The sequence below is a fragment of the Ischnura elegans genome, chromosome 2 (genome assembly GCF_921293095.1).
Source record: "Ischnura elegans chromosome 2, ioIscEleg1.1, whole genome shotgun sequence".
Lineage (NCBI taxonomy): Eukaryota > Metazoa > Arthropoda > Insecta > Odonata > Coenagrionidae > Ischnura > Ischnura elegans.
In genome coordinates this window covers 124,693,161-124,714,836 of record NC_060247.1, presented here as the reverse complement: position 1 = coordinate 124,714,836, position 21,676 = coordinate 124,693,161, and the positions used below count along the sequence as shown (strand labels likewise).

At 37.7% G+C, this 21,676-nt stretch overlaps 1 protein-coding gene across 2 annotated transcripts in view; it reads right to left on the bottom strand.

Annotated features, from left to right (window-relative positions):
* Nucleotides 1-1,489: 1,489 nt before the first annotated feature.
* LOC124154600 (mitochondrial folate transporter/carrier) overlaps nt 1,490-21,676 on the bottom strand; it is a 35,247-nt gene continuing 15,060 nt past the window's right edge. For both annotated transcript variants that reach the window (XM_046528440.1, XM_046528441.1), the window contains 3 exons: nt 14,334-14,447; nt 4,395-4,540; nt 1,490-1,872 (listed from right to left, as the gene is read on the bottom strand). In XM_046528440.1, coding sequence (XP_046384396.1) covers nt 1,695-1,872; nt 4,395-4,540; nt 14,334-14,447 — 438 coding nt within the window. In that variant the 3' untranslated portion in view covers nt 1,490-1,694. The remainder of the gene's footprint in view (nt 1,873-4,394; nt 4,541-14,333; nt 14,448-21,676) is intronic.

The following is a 21,676-nucleotide window of genomic DNA, read 5'->3' as shown; positions in this document are numbered from 1 at the left end:
ACACGATAAAGACTGCAAACAATATTTTAAAATAAATGGTAATCTATTCAATTGGAAACTATAAAATGTCAGAAGTTCACATCAACTTATAAGAGCACATTTCCAGCAGTTCATAAAGGGAGAACTAAAACCACAATGTCCTGCTCCAGCCACCAAATAAATACAAAATCTACCAACGGAGAGAGGGTCACTGATTTTGGGTCACAAAAGCGGGCAAAGGTCACAGAGATAAATCCCAAGAGTGAGTAAAAATGAAGGAAGTCCATTGGGGGAGCGAAGGAAAATAAGATTACGACATGAACCAGGTTTAAAGTAAAACATCATATTCACTAAAAAACACAAGCGAAGAAGCTATAGTTCAAATGCTGACTGTGACTTAAAAAAAACTTAAACCGGTAGCTGTAAAGGGAATCAATTAATTTTGTAATAACGTAGATTTAGTTAAGGCTACAATCATTTCTGGGGGCGGAATATTTATACATACTAGATAAACACGAATGAGAACTAAAGTGTACCTTTATCAGAACATATATAACGACGGGTACTTAAAACTTAAAAACCCTTTCAAATCGGGCAAAACCGAAACAAATAACCCAGTATTTAACTTGATACGAAGCAAAAAACACAAATACACGTCAAATTTTTAATATTTTGAAAATCTACAAACGCTACCCACGAAAAACATTGGTAAAATGAGGTATCATCATATATAAACAAACCACAGGGGACCGGAAAGATATGAAATAACAATGAAAAGAATATAAGAGCGTAAACAAGACCAACTCCACATCATCTACACAATTCCATAACAATAAAATATTCCTCACCATTGAGTACTTCAGAAACTTTAAGTGACTGCAGGGATATTCTTCACATCTGCAACAACGTCGTGTAGATTTCCTCTCCCGCGAGTAACGATGCGCAACTGTAGACTGCACGACAGAAGATCCCATGTGATATCGAAGCGGAAGTGACGACAGAATAGACCTACGCTCAGGCGCTCTGGGCAAAAAGCTGGTGATATATTCTTCTGGATTCTATTTGCTAATAATTAGGAAAAAATTGTATGTTTCGGCGACTATGAAATATATAACAGAAAAAAAACTAGTCCCAGTGGTCGATCAGTAGCTGCCGGCATCGTCCATTATTGATATTCGAACTTAAATACTTGGATTTTCACTACACACTCTTATCGTATCAAACCCTAAGAAGTCACTGAATTCGAATGCACAGATTAACGTTTCACTGATGGAATCGCAGGCATTCGTCGAATTAATGAGCTGGTCTGACCATTCAACTGTTCCATCCTCATTCCACGCAGTTATCTCAATGACAGAGGAGTTATCTTTTTTTTCTTACTCATGCGTGCGAATGGATTGATAAGTCGCTCATTAAAATCGTTGTCAAGAAAATTCAAACAAGGCAGAGACTGGGTTATTATTTATGAGATAGATGCTGCATCGCAACACATTAAAACTTCATTCAAAAATGTGGTCTTCAACATTTTATTTGCACTATATAAATTTTAAGTCCAATGAAACAAGTGCTTTATGGCCATTTCTATTGTTACTACTTTTCGCGCAAGGTAAATCTTACAAAAACATAGGTGTATATATAATCTGTATAACTGTAAAATTATTTACAATAACTTCTTCAGATTCAGAATTCTATGTTTAAAAAAAAGCAACTTCACTTTAACTTTTCTCAACAGTTGTCATCTTCACTGTAACTTCATTATTCTTACTTTCTGCACTCCTACTCATTAGGGCATGGGAGACCTTCTCGTAGACTACAAAGGTGATAGCCGTTGCTGGAGTAACTCTGATGAGGTTTGGGGCAAGCCCCTTATAGAATCCCCGTATCCCTTCGAACCTAAGCAGAAAATGTACAAAGAGACAGTCTTCCGGTTAATGATGGTCAAGAATTTTCATGAAAACTACAAGTAGCATAAAGTTAATTGATTCATGCTGTTACTAAAGCAATCAGTATATACATCATTTAAAAACATTGCACAAAAAATGAATTTTCCATACAGGATAACATCAGGTACACGAAATCAGTTTCATTATCCAATTAAGACCTAAACGTGGATAAGCTGAAAATTTGTGAGGTAATCTCGACAAAAATTATTGAAATTAGAATGTCAAATCATTAGAAAAGCAATATAAGTATAAGTTTCAATGTCCTTTATCTGACAGTAGATTTGATGAGAATGAACAGGCAGTTCCAGAAATTAATTCAGTGACCTATGGGTGCACTTCAGCAAGGAGTAATAGAATGATAATTATTTAAAAGTGCAAATCATTTAAAGATTTAAATAATAGTTGCATACAAACCAAAAATGTGCAATCCACAGTATTAGAAGTCAACTTGCCATACAAAAATATCGACTAACAAAGGAAAACGCTAACATTTTGGATGCTAACAGACATTACGGGGCTACCAGGAAACCATAGGATAAATGCACAAATGCTCCTCAAAGGCAATTGCAATCTTTATTTTATGTACAAATAAGGTAGGCACCATTTAATGTGCAACACAAATGATATTCGTTTCATTAAAGACAATTTTACTAAAATGACAATATTGAGGGTTAAAATACAGCAGAGAAAAATGAGCTTGCATTTGCAGGTGTGATGAAAACAAAATACCCTCAATGAAATACAGTCAGCTCTTATTAGTCCTTTGACATATAAACTTACATGTATGAAAATTTAAAAGAATGAAGAGAAAATCGGCCTTTTTCTTTGGCCTTCAACCAAAATTACAAAAGTGAACAAGAGGTTGAAGGAAAATGTTACTTAAAAAAGAATTTCTTTCCTTAGACAATAAAATAATTTTAGTGCAGAGAGACTGTTTAAAATACATTTTAAATAAACTACGTACTGTCTTCAGAAGTAAAAAATGTCCAAAGACATTTTTGTACTCGGGGATATTATGATAGTATAACCCAAAAAGTGAAATAAACTACCCACTTTCTACTTCACAAAAACAATGACTATGAGATCAGTCAAAACTTGAACCTAATAGTGACAGGCAAGTAGAGACATTTGTCTTTGTGTCTACTATCGCAATGTATTCCCAATGTGCCTTGAACCAGCAAGCCACAATTAATTAAAATTACAATTACTCTACCACTGTACACATTCTTTCCAATATAAACTAAAAAAATATATTTCATGAGTGAATAAAGTGGATAAAAAGGTTCTTGATGCGGCATAATGCTGATCAAATAGCAAAACAGAAATGGGGTAAATGCAATACATGAGACATCATTAATTTTCCCCAAAAACTTATGCGTAAAGGAGCAAACGTAAAAATAATTGCTTCATTAGTTATGAAAAAGAATATTTTTACAAATGTCGTAGCTTTCCATAAAAGTAGTTGGAAGTATCTTTTGTAAAAGAATATCAGTGCATCACATGCCAAGGGAAAAGATTCAGTTCCTAGAAAAAGATTTAACCACAATGTTTACCCGTGCTTTTAGGACATAGTTAAACAAATGTCCTTTCCAATTGTTGAACAATCTGCACAGATGAAAAGTGTTATATATTCAAGGTTCAATAAATACTGATACTATTTGCACGCGTCACCACCTAAATAAATGGACAGGTCAACATAGGTGGTTATTTCCACTAACTCTAATCCTACTCTCTGTGCATAGAAAACAAAAGCTCCAATCTTCCCATATTAATCATTTTTTTGCATTCTTCAACATTAAAGGTATTCCTGCAGGCTGTGAAATGGTGGGAAAATTCTGTATAAATAATCTAGTGTGAATTAGTCCTTCCATCAATACACAAATATAAATTAGAATATTCAAATTCCATAGGAACAAGAGCTACAGGAAACAATAAAATAACTGAGACACAGCCACAACTAAGTATGCCATTCTACAAGTACCTAATTTATCTCTCAAAAAGACAGAGCACAACATGTAATCTGCCATGTTCTATATTATATCACCAAAAGCCAATGATTAATGAGTCACAGCTCAGCTGAACTCATTTCAAGAAACCAACTACAATTTATGCCACTTCTTTTCCAAATAAAACAAACTCCACTGATTAGCAATTTCTTTTCCTTGAGCCTCGCTCACTCCAGACAATACAGCTGTAAGTAACACAGCCAAGAGAATTCGCCACACCTTACAAATACTAAAACATCCATTCAGATCCCGATGATGAGCTCTTTCTACCATTCACTCCTCTGCATTTAAGCTATTAACGTGTCATTAATTCCTCCTAAGAAGAAGCCACAATCAGCTGTCAGGCGATGTATCAGCTGTTGCAGCAGTGACCTTCTCATAGATGAGCAGGACTAAGCAGATGTTAGGAGTGACGTGAAGTAGATAAGGTGAAAGCCCTTTGTAGAAGCCTCGGGCACCTTCGTACCTCCACGTCCTGCGTATGCAGTCCAAAGTACCGGTGTAGTCTCCACGCTGATCCTGCAGCCTTGCTCGGACTACTTGGTATGGATATGTGGCTGCAGCCGCACAAAGCTTAGACATTGCAGCAAAAGAAAGGTACTCTAATGTACTCTGAAAGCAAATGCAAGAAAAAGAGAGGGTTAAAACACTGACGGAAATGCAACTTGAATTGCAAATATATGTTGAATATTAACTTAAACCCAAACCCCTGAATATTGATCATATGATCTCATTCACAGCAAATTCTACCAGGTAACCAAAATTGATTGGAAATTACATTGAGGAGTAAATGAGCATTTACTTGGCATGTAGTGTACACAACTTTTGTAACTATTAATGAGAAATATTTTAAATATTATTTCATTCATTCATACGACACCTTAAAGAGAGATATATTTATTTATTTAATGCAGTCCAAAAACAGGGCGAGGTCAACTACAGAGGACTCTACAATAACAAGAGAACAATTTACTAATATTAAGCAAAATGTAACCAATAATCAACAAAATAATATTCCACAGCATTTACCATTAAATAACAAAGAATAATAGCCTTCATCGAGTGGTGCGAGGAGTAGGGGGAAAATTAAAATACAGATGGTGCAAGATTGATGAGGGATGAAAAATAAGGATTAAAATTTGGAACACATTTTTAATAGGAGTTAATGGAAGAAGGAAGTCTTAATAGAAAAGAGAGTTTAGAGACAGAAAGGCAGGGGGTGAAACAATGATATAAGTCACTTGACCTCATTGTGCAGGAAGGAACAGGAAGCAGGCAAAGAGAAAGAAGATCAGCTGATCTGTACTTGCCGTTAATAATATTTAAGAAGAGTATCCGGTCATTGAGGATATAGCCAAGTTGCAATACCAAGAGAGAATCTAATCTTATTGAGGGTGAAGTTACGATAAGGCTTGAGGCGGTAACGGACAAAAGAAAGAAAAAAATTCAATAGGCATTCCAGGAGCTTTGATGAAGAAAGCGGGGCCGTAGACCAGATTTGTCTGCAGTATTCCAAGACGGGAGAGATACAAGAAAAGAAGAAGGTGCAAAGAGCAATTATATCTGACACCTCACAGTAGCGATAAATCATATCTCCCAAATACATAGCGTGGGCGGAAATAGATTTAATGTGCAAATGGAAGAGCAGCTTAGAGTCAAAAATAACCCCTAAATCCTTCTGAAAGGTGACTGAAGGAATATGATGTCCAGGTAATCGGTAATTATGACTCAGGATAGACTTACGACGGGTGAAAGGTAGAATGCCTTCAGGGAATAAGTATATTGAGGAAATGGCACAACTGGGATTTAAATAGAGAAAGATTTGTACCATAGAGTACATTATTTATACTTGGTTTCTTGCAAAATATACAAAACATAGGAATACAATACAGGAAAGAGAGTTTGGTGCTAGAAGGAATGATCATGACGTCTATTACTGAATAATGACATGCAATATACAAAGCTTCTTGAAAGACAATATAAGAAGTAACGATGTTGTCACCTGTAACCTTTTGGTTATTAGTTTCTTCAACACAAACATAAATATCACCGAAAGTGCAAGCACTAAAAAATACTACATACAACTGTTCACACAAAAAAATGGGTCTCTCATTCTTATACATAAAAACTTTATACTATTCACCCATGTGCAATCACAGTGTGTGTTTTGTACTATGTATTTTCATTTTTTGTTGTTGATTCTGTTGATACTAATTCTTGAAAACTTTCAACAATATATTTTTATTTATTTGTGATGCAAGTTATCATTTAAGTTCCTTACACACGATGTCTCTTTTAGAGAACATAAAACATTCTTCATACTTCTTGGATTGTTTTTTAATATTTTTACCTGCTTATGTTACGTTTCTTTAGTATAGTTATGGATAATATGGGTTTTCAAACCTTTATTAGACGTTTAGAATACAAGAAATGTGAGGAGTCGATATATATCGAGCAAGTAATTGATATGGAAAAATCGAAACTTTCAAGTCTAATTAATGGATAAATAGTGAAATTTGAGATTGTGATTGTATATTTTTTCAGAAGCCGGCGATTCGACGTTTAAAATGATACCTCATTTCTCACAATAGGTGCAGTAATATGGAGCATTACAGAATGATGGAAAAAGACCTTTCTGCAATAAAATATATGGTAGCAGAATACTGCCTTCGTATTCCAGAATATCACGGTCTTCCTATTTTTGCCCCACTTTTTCAGGATTTGTCTACGAATCCTTGAGTTCACAACTTCATTCTTTTTAATGCTTTCTGAGGGTCCCTATGAATAATGCGAAAAGGCTAAATTCTTGTGAGTATCAAAAGCTTTCTTAAAGTAATTTTACAAATTTTCAAGTTACCCATGGCAGGACAAAATTTGTAATCCTAGTTTTGCTAAAAAGATTTTCCTTCCCTTCACTAAGATAAAATTCCATAGCAACAAAAACCATGATCCCCTCCTGGGTCCCTTAATGCTAGAGGCCTTAGGAGGCAAGACCAAAGATGTGAAAATATTTGTGGCCCTGGGACTGGGGTTGGCTACGTTGTCACGTAAGCATCAACTTTGGACTTATAATTTTGTCTTCAGGGTGCTAACTACTTTTTGAACAATATTGAACCTTTTTCTAGCCGATATTTGCAATTTTTCATACCTGACCATGAGCCTGAAATTTTTAAATAAAACTACAGCAGACTGCCGATTATACGGCTGCAGTACATCCGTGCTGCGCATTATCCACGCATGAGATCATACTCTTTCGACTTTTTTGGCGATCTTTATTTTTAAAAAAAGTCGGACACAAAGGCACAAGGATATTTGCATTTTCATACAAGGCTGCACCAGGCTTATTATTTACAGTGAAACCTCGATATAACGACACCCCACGGTGCACTAATAAACACTCGCTATAGCGAATTGTCGCTTTACCGGAGGTGGAGCAAATAATAGCCAATATACCTGTTGCGAACAGATATACAGGAACAGGAGTGGTGCGGCGACAGATATACATCTATCCGATAAACATAAGCATAAATCCAGACGAAAGGCGATGTTTTTTTGCATCACTAAATGTCCTTACTCAAATAACGACTAACTATTCAAACAATTTATAAGCGCCGCACTGAATAAAAATCATGCAAAGCATTGTTTTGTCAATCATTATATTTATCGAACGACAGTTTACCACATAAATTTGAGACTGAGCACTCCATTAACTTCATTTCTAACAGATCGCTAGCAATTACAGAGGTTAAGAAGTCTTCATGAAAGTCTTCCAGCGGTAAAACCCTCGCTATGGCGAGAGCCAGCACCGCAAGGGTCTCGTAAAAACGAATTCTTTAACACGCTTTCTATAGGGTCAATTGACGGTGCATCGGCTATCTCTCGTAATAGCGGGGGTGTCGCTATAGCCCGTACTCGCTTTAACGAGGTTCCACTGTACATTAGTAGCCTCTTCGTAGAATGGAATTATTTTATTTACTTGCCAACAATGAATGTTTCAAGTTTACTCGGACATCTGCTATAGCATTGCAGATGACGATCAGGGATGGGGAAAAAAAACTCAAGATTAATTTTAGAAGATTCTTCGATGGTTAATGAATCGTATATTAAAAGAAAAGTTATCTACAATCTTTAATTGTACGTTGCATATCGCAAATGCAAAATTATTGCTGTGACCTTGCATGCAGTTGAAAATGGCCCATGGTAACCAGAGATTTCATCGCACTCCGGCATGTTTAGGCTGGGACTAGTGAAGGTGTAACTGGAGAGGAAGGGAATAGTAGAAATGAAGGCAACGGGGAAAGTGGAAGTAGAAATAGCATGAGTCACAGCCAGAGGCACTCGCCTACGTAGACAATATGCCATTAGTCCCGGTTTCCTACAACTGCAGCCCTACGATGGTGTGATCACGCCCCTGTTGCATTCATGGTACAGTAAACTCTTGTTCATACTGTGATAGTCCGAGGCCATCACATATTTAAGAAGAAATATGATTCCTATACTAGAGTGCCGATCGTTGGAGGTTTTAGCGATTTTGGCAAGAAGGGTTTATTTTTCTTCTGTTCTTTGTTCAGAATTTTAAGTCTGTTTCCAAGTAAAGTCACAGGGTGTATTTTTATTTTATTATGTGCTGTAAAGTGTGGAACAAGTGTAGTGAAGTTTGCCATCTGCAGTTGAAATAACCGGTAAAAAAACAAGTGAATGCCGAAAATGCAGATGACAGTGAAAGTGATGCATTCTGGGAGGCCCTCAATCCTATATAAGGCTCTTCCTGAGGTTAAGTGAAGTAGAGAAAAAAGGGGAGATTTAGGAGAAAGGAGAGAGAGACCTGAGTGCCCACAGTTGTGGTCGAGTGTTTCACAGTAGAGAGTCCGCCGTCATAGTAGAATCAGGAAGCCAAGGCACGAGAACGTGGCCAAGTGAACAGCGAGCAGAACCGTGCTAACAGTGGTGTGATGGGCAATATTCAAGAGCTGATATCATTGCCTCATTGACCCGCCTTTCAACACCCAAGGTTCCTGCAGGATCCTCGCTCAACAACAAAATGTTGTAAGAATTCTCGTCGCCACATGTTCCAATGGTTCCCACATTTCAATATCATTGACTCCCTACATATTCTTTTGGATTGCGAACTCTCATAACTTACCTCAGCGTCTTGTCCTCCCTTAGTCATTAAATCCTCAGAAATAGAAGACAAGAGACAATGAACTTTAAGAGAAATTCTCTATTTCCAAAAGTGTGTTTATCACGGGCATTCATTTGAGGTGATGTCATGTGCCTTACACCAAATCTGGTATCCCATCTCAGTTATTTGATATTTAAAGATGACGCCGTGTGTTTTGAAGGGTTCATTAGTTTTTTTGTGTATTTAAAGGTGATTCCATGTGTGTTTTGAAAGGTTCATTATTTTTTTGTTTGTTGAAGGAGATACCGTTCATGTTGAAAAGAGTTATTTCTGTCCTGTCTCTTTATTTTTTTTCATTAAATGTGTTGTGAAAAGGACATATTTCGTTTATCTTGCCAAAGTCGTCGAAACATCCTTCATTCGATCACCTCTAAGAGTAGTAACGCAGTGCAGCGGAAACCGAGGAACCAAAACTGTGCCCTTATTACATTTTCGCGACTAAAGTCTGGTTGTGAAGGGGCATCAATCGCTCTTCGACCATACGGTTTCATCGTCTGTCACGGCCAAACATCACTACCTTTATTTAGCAGAACCCCGACTCATCATCCCCAGTTAAATCCCATGGGGAAGACAATAAGGTACAAACCCGAAAGGGAGGGGAGCGGATCGGGACCACTACAATACAAAGTAGGATATTACGAAGTTTTTGATAATGCAAAGTGAAATTGTGGTCCCATCGAAAAGCCAATGGCAAATACATGGCGCATTTCGATAATACGGAGTTTTGATAATATGAAATTTTTTGAAATTACAAACTTCGGGCTCGGTCCCAAGGAGCAAATAGCATTCAAATTGTGAAATCTTAAATGATAGTGCAACTTTGGAGGGAAAGGGTTCGCCTAAAAACTTACGATAGGAATCGAGGAGAAGTATGAGTTCAGTAAAAATATTGTGGCTGACACAATTTCCCTATTTACATGCATACTCTTAAATATCGTGTTGACAATACTTCGTAGTTTAACATGTGAGGAAGGTCGCGCAGGGTATTTCTTACACTCCCACTAAAACCCTACATAACTGAATCATTCATATCCAAGAAAATGCTGTAACTCCATAAAATTGATCAAATTTCAATGTTCTTGCTGGTAAATACGCGACCTCGTGACAATAAATTTTAAATCAACAGTTGGATATATGAGGAATGAAGAGAATTAAGACAGTGATGGAGGAAATATTTTTCATTTTTGAGACAACATTACTTTTCAGAGGGGGGAAAGGTCGGGGAAAATACTGCAGCAGTCAACAAGTAGGTGGGGAGATGTAGTAAGGATATCACACATGAAATAATATTTTACACCCGAGCCCGTATTGAGGGCGAAATGGCTCCTCTATTCTCAATTAGAACGGGGATTTGACGATTCTGTGCATTAAGTTTTTCCATAATTACCATCCTAACTATCCATGAGAGAGGCAGTGTCTGGCTGTCTTTCATCCAGGAAGTGCTGAATCGTAAGGTATGGGATAGAACCAAATTTATGAGAGAATGTGCAAAGAGCTTCAGTCGGTGCCTAGCCAGTATCAAAGCAGCAAACCATGGAGTAGAAGCAGCGGCCGGGACTAAGCGTACATGACAGCAGTGAACACGAAGATGAAAGTGAGGAGTGCATTAAATAATGGGCTCTATTTACCACCAATTTATTTTGCAAGCTGCTCGTAATGAAGAGGCACTTCCAACTCTAACCATGAACTTTCTTGTAGCAGTCCTACCCATTCCGAGAGATCTTTCTTTCCAAAATCTTTGTTTACTCTCTCCTACAGCCTTTTGTTGATCTTCCTGACACCCAACTTACACATCCCAAACCCCCCTCGGATGTCTTCCCAGGTTGGCGCTCCATCTACCTCTAAGCAGACGATTCAATCGAATATACTTCGTCATCAATTCCATTGATACCTACCGGGAGTGAGGTGCTGCGATTACAAAATTGTATCTCTTCTTCTCTACAGACTTTCAATAGAAATTAGTTATTCGCTTTGTCCTTTAAACGCTACTACTTATTTTATGATAATGGCACGACAAATTTTTATTACTGGCACAAAAAATCTTTTCTCTATATTAATGATACTTAGCATAATTTTCAATACGATGAAGAAAGACACAAGATAACTAAATGAGGTTAAGGCACAAGTTTTTTGGTATAATTTGTGGGCATTCACGCAAGTGAACCAATACTTCACCTATATACTGACAAATGATAAAACTTGTGTTGTACGAAAAATATGAATGTGGATAATAACGTTCCTCTTTATTTCTCTTATAATGGAAGATGATTCTCCAGCTTTTATCTGGTAGGATCCTTGCTCCTGTTGGCGTAAAAGATGAGAGACTTGTTATGTAAACATGGCACCTCACTCCCTCCATCAATGGCCTTGATGACAAATTACAAAAATTACAAAACTCGATATTACGAATTGCCTATTTTCCAGTCCCGCTGACTTTGTATAATCGAGAGTTTACTGTAGTTGTGTGCTCCATATGTCCGAGCATTGTGGAACACAATTGCATTCAGAGATCATGGAACCGCATCCCGCATCAGTTGCTTCCCAGGCAACTTGTGTCAGATGCAACTATGAGGCGTGATGCCTGACAGCATAGTTTTAGATTTCGGGCAGTATTTTGAAGGATTCATGCAAACCACTTTTCTGAATCCGTGATCTCGCAATCACAATCGCATGCTTTCCGGAAACCATGTGTTACATGGAGCAGTAGGAATACAAGTATGTACAATCAAGCCATCGCCACTAAAATGATCACTGTCAGAAAAAGGAACCTCTTAGTGATACTGGAAAGTGATTAAAAATAACAGACAAAGTGCCTAAATAATAGTAGGTTGTTTAGTTTAACTAAATTATAAAAATTACAAGAAATTAAAGAGAAAGTTTTGATTATTCGTGGTTTCCGATTACAGAAGAACTTGTTTCGAAAGTTTCTGAAGTGACCACAAAAAATGAACATGCTATCCAGGAAAACATGCTAACTAGGTAAGTAGATGATAGCAATAGGGATAATTCACTTTGTCAAAAAGTCATCATAATTACAATTACTTTCAGAAGTTCTCATAGGACCACCTTCCTGAACTCTTTTCACCTAGCAAATCAAGAAATTGAGTACTGCATTGCAAAAACAGTACCATGTGAATGAAAATCACAATGTTTCACAGATTTCCCTGAGACAAACATACATAAAAACGGCACCTTTCTCCTGAGATTTGTCATGTATATGTTTGAAGAGGACAAGGTAAGCCACGTGATGTCTTCTTTCTCACAGCTTACTCAGAGAATATGACGATAAGTCTGAATACATCATTCCGTTGTTTTAAAACATCATAAAAATTGGCAAAACTTAATTCACCATAAATCACGGCAACCACCTAATTGCACATTTGCTCTCGGAATGAAACCTTATCAATTGATATATATCGATATTGATATGACAATTTACAACCCACTTAAAGATTATCACAATCACAAATTTTTATATTACAGATTACAGTCACTTAAAAAATTTGTCCTATGTTGTCTACTTTCTATTTCTTGCGCCAAGATAAGTATTTTTGCGTTAAGCTTTGCTTGGAGATCCAAAGCATCGTCTGCACCTACAACACTTGTCAAGTAATGATGCACATGATGGATGCATCACGGTTGTAGAGGTGTGGGATGAAATTAAGAAGATCAATGGCTGACAATAATAATGAATTCGAAGGTTAAAACACCTTCAGAAGATACTTGGAAACGACTTGCAGGTTGCTTCATGACAAGCAATTGTGCAAACTACCCAGGAAAGCACCACTATTTAAAAGTTACTGACCAAATATTTTTATCTGTATTTTGTTAGGATGGTACCAGGACTGAGAGAAATCGTTGTGTTAAGGAGGAAAACGTGCTACAGAGGAACGTACTAACCAAGTTTCACTGTATTCGTGCCACCTCTCCCCATCACTAGCCCAGATAATCGGGAGTTTGCTGAATGTATAGATTGTTTACATTTCGAAAATACTGATTTAAGTACAATAGTTGCAAGAAACATCAGCGTGAAAAAGGAAAACCAATTTGGATTCCTCAAAATACTGAAATATTTAACACTTATCAAGAGCAACTTACTAATAACACAATGCATTATTCTCTCAAAATCTATAATAATGAGTGTTTTGTATTCTCACATGTTTTACCATCATTTGCAGTCACAGCTTATGTTCTGAAGTCTCACTCTAGCTTAGCAATTACTATCCATGCCATTGCCAAAACTCATGTATCCACATGCTCTAATAATTATTTACCTTGTGCGAACCATAAATAACTAAAGAAACTGTCATACAATAATTAAAGCAGAGAATTGTTCACACTGATATGACATAGCTAAAACAGGAATGGCATCTATTTCCCGTAATTTTGAAAATAATGCCAGACAGCAATTTTGGCCGTTTTCCAATTCCCAATTATATATTCACCCTTCGTGCACTTTTCAATCGCCAACTTATGGATGTGACGACAGCAAGGGTGGATCCAATCGGCGAGGGCGCAAGGGAACGAAGGGTAAGTGAACAAGGGAACGCGGATGCTCCCTCGTTAACGTGCCCTCGGAGGAAGTGGACGTGAAAATGGTGGCAATGGAAAACTCAGAAATCTTGAACTGGAGTTGTAAGTAATGTTGTGTTTATTATGTGAGCTCTTTTACGTAATATTACATCGGCATTGTGAATTCTTGCTCTTCACCAGTAAAAATATAAGTATAAAGGTGAAATTGATTCTTAAATCCCCACCAGATGTCCTAACACTACCCTGCGCTTCGCATTTCGTTACTGTCAATAGTTCGCATTATTTCAGTTCGCACTTTATGGCACCAGTAGAGCATTAGTAAGGGACCAGAGTGCAAGGGAGAAAGGGAACGAGTGCATACTACGTGGATTGGAAAACGGCCTTTGTTCAACTAATGTAAAGATGTAGTATAATAAAAATATATGGAACTAACAGGCATTGCTAAGGCTCCATGATTGTGGTAAAAAAAATCTTCAAAAAGAGGTATATAATAGGATCAAAAGTTGGCATAAAAAGTCTGAATAAAGTTCCAGTTTGCAATAGCAGATTCCAGTCCCACATCCTCCGCTATGGAGCAAATGACCTTAGCTGTCAGGCATCTCCTCCAAACATCAACAAGAACTCCGAAAAGTACCTCTAAAACATTATGCAAGAAATATTAAAGACTTATGCGATGATAACAGATCTCACCAATTTTGTATCAATTGGAGTTCCTCGGTATTGGTTATAGAAATTTTTCATTTCTTCATACGTCATAAACTGCAGGGCTCCATGGGAAACTCCAAAAATACCAGGAACAAAGCCCTAATGAAAAAGCAAAGAAAGTATTAAAGACAAAGCCAAATGCAAAAATTGATAATGGGTGTGCTTGGCAGTGAAAAAATATAACACATGTAATTATTCAAATTGAACGAGACTAGTCACTTAAAAAATAAAATTTAATACAGAATACAAGAAAATAGGAATACATAGGGGCTTCTCTTGTTGCTGTAATATTGGTCCTACTGCACAGAAAACACTACTGGACCCCAATTTTCTACTTTTTATCAAAGTAAATAGTATTGCTGGTCTCTCCCGTACCAATTTGCTTAACGGTGTTTTTGTAGCTGCACAAAAGGGTTTCACGTATAGTGCTCACTGAGCTCAGGCAAACTTCTTGATCGTGTAACTGTGGATCATGCCCATACTCCTAAGATCCACTTCCAACTTGCAAGAACCCAGGGAACTGAGTGAACCAAGGAAGGAAACAAGCGACCCATCCCTACAAATAATGTTTTGCATTGATTTATCACTATACCAAATCAATTGAAGTATTTAAGTGCATGGAAACATATCTAATGTAAGTGCTTATGAGACTATTCGGGTCACTTCAGCTGCATGAAGTAACAGTGGAGGAAATTATATTTTATTACATGACAAGCAGTGTAGTCACTAACTAAGATGCCTCTGAGGAACATTAGAGACTCTAACAGAATCACATTAATCATCACTCCGTAAATCTCTAATTGGTATTTCACAAGTAAGAAGAGCATCTGTATTTTTAGGGAACAATTTTATTAATATTCCCAGATTCAAATGAGTCAGTAGTAATTGCCCTCAAATCCTCAGTGGAAGGACAGTGGTCAATAAAACTGAACAACCCAGCTGTTAGGTACATAATGATTGAAACCAACCCATTTTCAACAACTTCATTATGAATTTAAAGTCGTTGATATCTCGGTCAATTATTTAAATAGATCAAAGACAAACATGAGTACAAATTAGTAGATGAAAGAAAGAGTTAGGAGCACAAACACAAGACAATGACATGGAAGAAGCATGGAAATGGAATGATGGCCGAAAATGGATGGAAAAATTTAACCTCCACCAGGAATCACACAAGATGCTCAGACCATTTAGCTAGCAAAATTACTTCAATGTTAAGTTCTTTCTGAAGGGGGTTATGCAACCATTGCCCTCCAAATGTAACCCAATGTATGGGTCACGAGATTGCTCTGGTTATGGTTCCAGCCACCACAGAAGAAATACACAGAAGATGAAATGAAATGAAAGACACGTATACACAGCAGGATAAATAACGGACAGCATTTGACAGAAAGCCGATCGGAACAAGAAATCAACCATCCTGGTCACGTACACACCCAATAGGTTGCCAAAAGCAAAAAGGAACATAACTAAATACAAAATAGAAGATGAAATAAAAAGATAGTAACTCAAAGGCATGACGGTGACATGGCAGTGGCAAGGAGTTTGAATGAAACGTAGAATATTGTAATGGTTCAAGCCCCATTACAGTGCATTTCTACTCGGTGCATTTTCTTCCCTACCAGTTTACCCGCTCGTTCCACGACCTTTCCCAAAACCCCACCCCCAAACCATGGCCCGTGGAGGAAGGCGTGGATGAGTAAGAGGGGATGAATGTGTTTTCGCCGATTTTTGGATGGTTGTGTGTGAGTGTGTGTGTTTGGGAGGAGGGGAGCTCGGGTTTTCCCTGAATGAGTGGCGTATTACTCCTCCCTCCCTTCATTGTGCATTACCCCCACCCCAAGTTGAGGTATGATAAAAGGTGGTGCGCGTAAGAGAACAAGGAGAATTCCTAAGTGACTGTCGGGCGGAGCCTATGCCCAAAATCAGTGCGACGCACGGCAGGAGGAGACAAGGGGCCCAAGTGTTTCCAGAAAGATTGATCTGGAAGAAGAATCCCCCCCCCCCCCCGTCCGAAGGAGCAAAGGACCAGCTGAAGAGGACGCATTATCTCCGTTCCGGATGCAGCTTCCTCCAACAAGGGAGAAAGGAGTGCAGTAAATTGGAACGAGAGAGTGTTGGATCCAACCTGGTCCAGACTCGGACTACGATAAAGTAAGATTGCAGCTATTCCCCCCCCCCCCCCAAAGCCCCCTTGTGTCTCCTGCCAAGCCAAGTTAAGACAAACAGTCACGGAACGCACCCGTTACATTAGTGAAAGTGAAATCAGTCACCAAGTACAATTAACGTTCGCACCCCAAATTTACATTCGACGGGATGGACTATCATTTACCTCCCCAGTCAAGAAATCATTGAATTTGTATCATATTTACGTGTTCACCACCGAACTTTACTTTGTTATCATCATTTTCTATATTGATTTTCATCTAGAAACCAAGTTATATTGTTTGTTATTTTAATTTATCATCGATGTTTCATAAGTGGCTTTCACCAATTCATATTTCATTAGCGTATAAGAGGGTTCCTTTTGTTTTTTTTGTCATATGCAACCTTATTTGTGTGAATTATATTTTGTTGAATTGAAAGTGTTTGAGAGAGTGTTTTTGTTCTGATTCCTCCACGGGTCACCCCATTGAAAATATCCTTCATCCTTCCTTTCGCCCCGTCTGATTTCCTTCCCGTAAATGCGTGTTGGACGAGTGCATCAGCGCCCGAACGTCACCCATCAGTTTGAATCGGGAACCCCCCACCCGCAATCATCCTCACAGAAGGGGAATATTTTTTTTATTTTATGTGAATTACGAGAAGTGAGTGGCATAGTTTTGTCCCGTAGGTCCCATGCGGGAGGGATCTTCGCGGATTTGTATTTTTTTTTATTTCTGTGCGACGTCTCCCCCCGGTTCTATTGTGGTATCCGGGCGAGTCGGGGGTGGGATGCCACAATATACAGGGTGGAGAAAAATTGTCATGAAATTTAAAACCCTGGATAGCCTATGCCAGTACCAAGAACCAAAATTACTGATGTTGTTTAGGTTGGAAATGAACCATTTTTACACTACATAAACTTAGAGCCATGCAATCCAATTGGCCACAAGTTTGTCCTTTGGCCGAATACTCTGGACAGCTCATGACATTGATTGCTTTGCCTCCCAGAGATCGTGATGTACACGAGGCATCCTGCAATGGGGAAAATTAATGGCCAATCGGAGCATTGGCTCATAGTTTATGTAGTTTGAAAATGGCGTGTTTTCCACATAAAAATCATTGGTAATTTTGATTCCTGCTGGCATCAACTATCCAGCAGTGGCGGCTTGCCCATAAGGACTCTCGGACGCCGCCCCTCCCAAATATTTTAAAAAGTAAAAAAAAAAATTAATATCCATTAATTTATAATGATGCATCTAATTAATCAGAGTGTTTTTTCAGTCGCATACATCGAAAGTGTAGGAAAAACACGAAAAGAAATAGCGCGAGAAGTTCGTATTTGTAGCCGTGGGGCGCTGGCCAGAACGTCCCAATCCATCCCCATGCAGTTATATGGAGAGTGGTAGTGGTGGGGGCCGCTGGTGCTATGACGCGTCTAACGTTGTGTCTTATGGAAGTCTTGGGACGTCGTCCGAGAATGCGCAGAGCGACGTGTGAGTTGACATCGCTGCGCAGGCCGGCGGGCGTATAATCTGGCGTCTACTTGGTGCTGCCACAGAAAAGGGACGTACGGAATCAGAATGGTCGCTGTACTGGGTGTAGCTATACGATTTTAATTTTTAATTACTGGTAGGTATTGCTACAGAAAATAAATTATCTCATTATGCTTGCGTTTTTGGGTGTTTGAATTCCGGAGCACATAAAATCCAACCAGTTAAAGGCCGTATTGACGTAGGAAAACTATTCTCGAGTATTTGCCACAGTTCTGTTATGATTACGAATTTCAAGAACCTTGGGGAAACTAATATTATAATATTTAGGCCTTAACAATGTATTCATATCTTCCCGATGATTAGAAATGCGGAACCTATTTTTCAGATGAATTTATCAAAAGGCCTGCAGTATTGGGAAAAATCAGTTAACATTCCCCACTGATTTATAATTTAAGAAATAGGTGCGTGCGTGATAGGGTGAAGGATTGAACATGATTTAACCCGTAAAACGTGACTTTAAATAGAGTTATTCAATGAATGCCAAGAAGTGCCGCGTACATTGCACCTTTTGTGTGTAGATTCATCATTTTTCTAGCCGTCCTTGTTCTATTAGTTCATGTTCACCTAATTCCTCAGCGGCAGAGCGGTAGCTGTCTGACGGAAAATGTCCACTTGGGTCTGATTTAAGTGGCTTCGAAGAGTTCATATCATGGTGCGGAGATCCTTACAGCTCCCATCTGTGGCTCAGAGTCGTCTTCTTTTACGATCTAGAATTTATTTTCTATTATATCATGGCAATTATTTCGAAGACATGGTTATTCCAAGTGCGACCCGTTGGCGTTTCGTGTGTTTACCCATGGCCACCTATAATACAGGCCGGAACATGGAATTTTGGCAACGCTGTGCCGGGGTGCGATTGTGTTTGCTTAAGAGCATGGCGACTTATGCGTGAAGAGTGTCCGTGTGACCTAAGAAGCATTAAATCTCTTGTTAAAAAGGCAGAACTGGACTTATTTTGTGGATATCCCATTGGCTAAAGGTACGTACAATAGTTTAAAGATATTTTTTGGGAGCTGAAGGAGGAAAATCACGTTTATTACTTCAAAAGTATTGTGATCACATGCAGGCCGGCCATTAATGGAGGGGAATTGAGAGTGCAACAATACTGGTTTTAAATGGGGAAAAAGAATTATTTTTCTGTACTGTGTTTTGCCTTACGGCAAGTAAAATAGTTAAAAGATATTCTCAGTGTATTGTGAGTGGATATTCAGCAGTATTTCATCCAAAGCATTGCGTCTCTTGGCGGCCGGCCACGAAGGAACATTAAGAGAACACAAATGAAACGAAGTGTATTTGTCGGGTATTTAAATGCTGCGTTGTTTTTTATAATATTATTATTCTTGAGTTAACAGTGATTGCTATATTTGGTTGCCTTATGAATAACTATGTGTAGCTGTATCTATAATAACGTCGTATATTATTGAAGGAAGAATGGCTACTCATTAACTCGATTAATGTTTCTAGGTACTAATGTCATTCATATTTTCCAAACTAATCATGAATGCACTCCTTTTTTTCTGTAATCAGCGAAACTATTTTTATTCATGCAACTTTCCATTGTTTTCATTTAAGGTGCCCAAACGTTATCGTGTGCCATATTGCAGAAGCAACTACCTATCCACCAAGAACAAGGGGTATGTGACTGTGTTCCAGTTCACCAAAGATGAACGCAGTTGACAGAAGTGGCTGAAGAATATCCCTCGGAAGGATTGGAATCTTTCTTCAAGCGCAATAGTTTGCGTCAAGCATTTTGCTGAGCAGGATATCCTACACCGTGTAACTTACATGAATAAGAACGTTGAAGTGAAAAGTTAAGAGTTAGATCGCCTAAAGTTGTCCCCTGGTGCTACTCCCACAGTGTTTCAGGCCCTCTCCTCTTCTTAAAACTTCTTATTGTGATCAGTGAACCATGAAAATCTGTGAAAATAAGTAGATGAGTTGTACTTCTAAGAAATGAAATCAGGAAATATTGTATGAATCAGTGGAACAGGAAAAGACTGCTGATGAAATGATAATATTTATCATTATTTCCGAAATACATGCTAATTTGACATCTGGCCGCCTTCTACTACTGAAGGTACATTGGAAAATCAATTGCTACTAAGTGATACGGAATATATAAGTGGTATTTTGAACTAATTCATCTTTCCCTTGCAGGTAGAACTTCTTGTTGTGATCAATGAACTATGAAAACCTGTGAACATAAGTAGATGTAAATCTTGGAAATGAGATCAACAAATATTTTATGAATCGGTGGAACATGAAAGGACATTGATGAAATGTCAATATTTGTTCTCTTATCGATAAGGGCACCTTAATTGATAATTATCCGCCTTACAATATTCTAGGTATATTGAAAATCCAAGGGTACTGAGTGATATATCTATACGTGGTATTTTTGAACTAATCCATCTTTCTCTTGCAGGTAAAACTCCTTATTGTGATCAGTGAAGCATGAAAATCTGTGGAAATAATTAAAGATGAAATGAACGAATATTGTATGAATTAGTGGAACATGAAAGAACTTCTGAGGAAATGACTATATAAGTTTTCATATTGAAAATACTTAGTAAATTGACGTCTAGCCGTCTTCCAATACAGTAGGTATATTGGAAAATCCATGAGTGCTGAGTGAAATTACATATATGTATGTAGTATTTAGAACAATATAATAATTTTCTCTGCAGCTAAAACTCCCTTTTGAGTGAACGTTTGTTAGTGAACCTTGAAAATTTGGCCATATAATCAATTATGAAGAACCTGTTGTGGCTACCATTATCGAGATTAATTCAATAATTTCCTCTCGTTTGTAAAATTTGATTTTCTTTTAATAAGTATTGAGTTAAATGTTAGTATAATGTTATTTGTTGAGATATTTTTCCAATTCGGAAGTCGTTAATATTTCATTATACTGATCTTGTTGTTAAGAAATATTAGATTGAATATATATTTATCTTCCTTGTGGCTTCATATTTTTTAAACGTTGTCCAATTTATATAATGCTAAGACTAGTTTTTTTTATATCACATAGTTTTCTAATTAGCCCTAACATTTGTACTGATCATTTTTTTCCATCAGGTAATGTGGTGCCTGTGAAACTGATAGCTGTTGCTGGTGACGGTTCATCGGTGAACTTCAAATGGCAAGATCTATGGAGGTTGTTTCCAGCTGAAATTGAAATTAAGAACCTGTGGCAGCTTTTATTTATTCCACTTTCTGGAGTAATATTTATGCTTTTATGGCCATGTCTTGTGACATTGTGAGGTTGTTTGACCTCTTCAATATGAAATGTTTACCGGAAAATGTATATATCTGATTTTTAGTTTAAATAAATGTTGTTGAACTTCATAAATTATTTTTCTCTCCTGAAATACCGCGACGAAAGGTGCTAGAAAATAACGAATTATGTACTTTTTAACATGTTAATTTTTTAGGTTATGCAGGGAGGTGAAATGATGTTTATTTAAAAGCCGCTCTTTATTTCTAAGTCAATAAATTTTATAGGGTGTTCTTCCATATTAACAACCAATGGGTTAAGTAGTAAACTTAACGGTATTTCCTTCTTGGTCTGAACTTCTGGGACGTCGATCGCAGTACTTAAATATATTTCCGTGAATAATCTCTCGTATC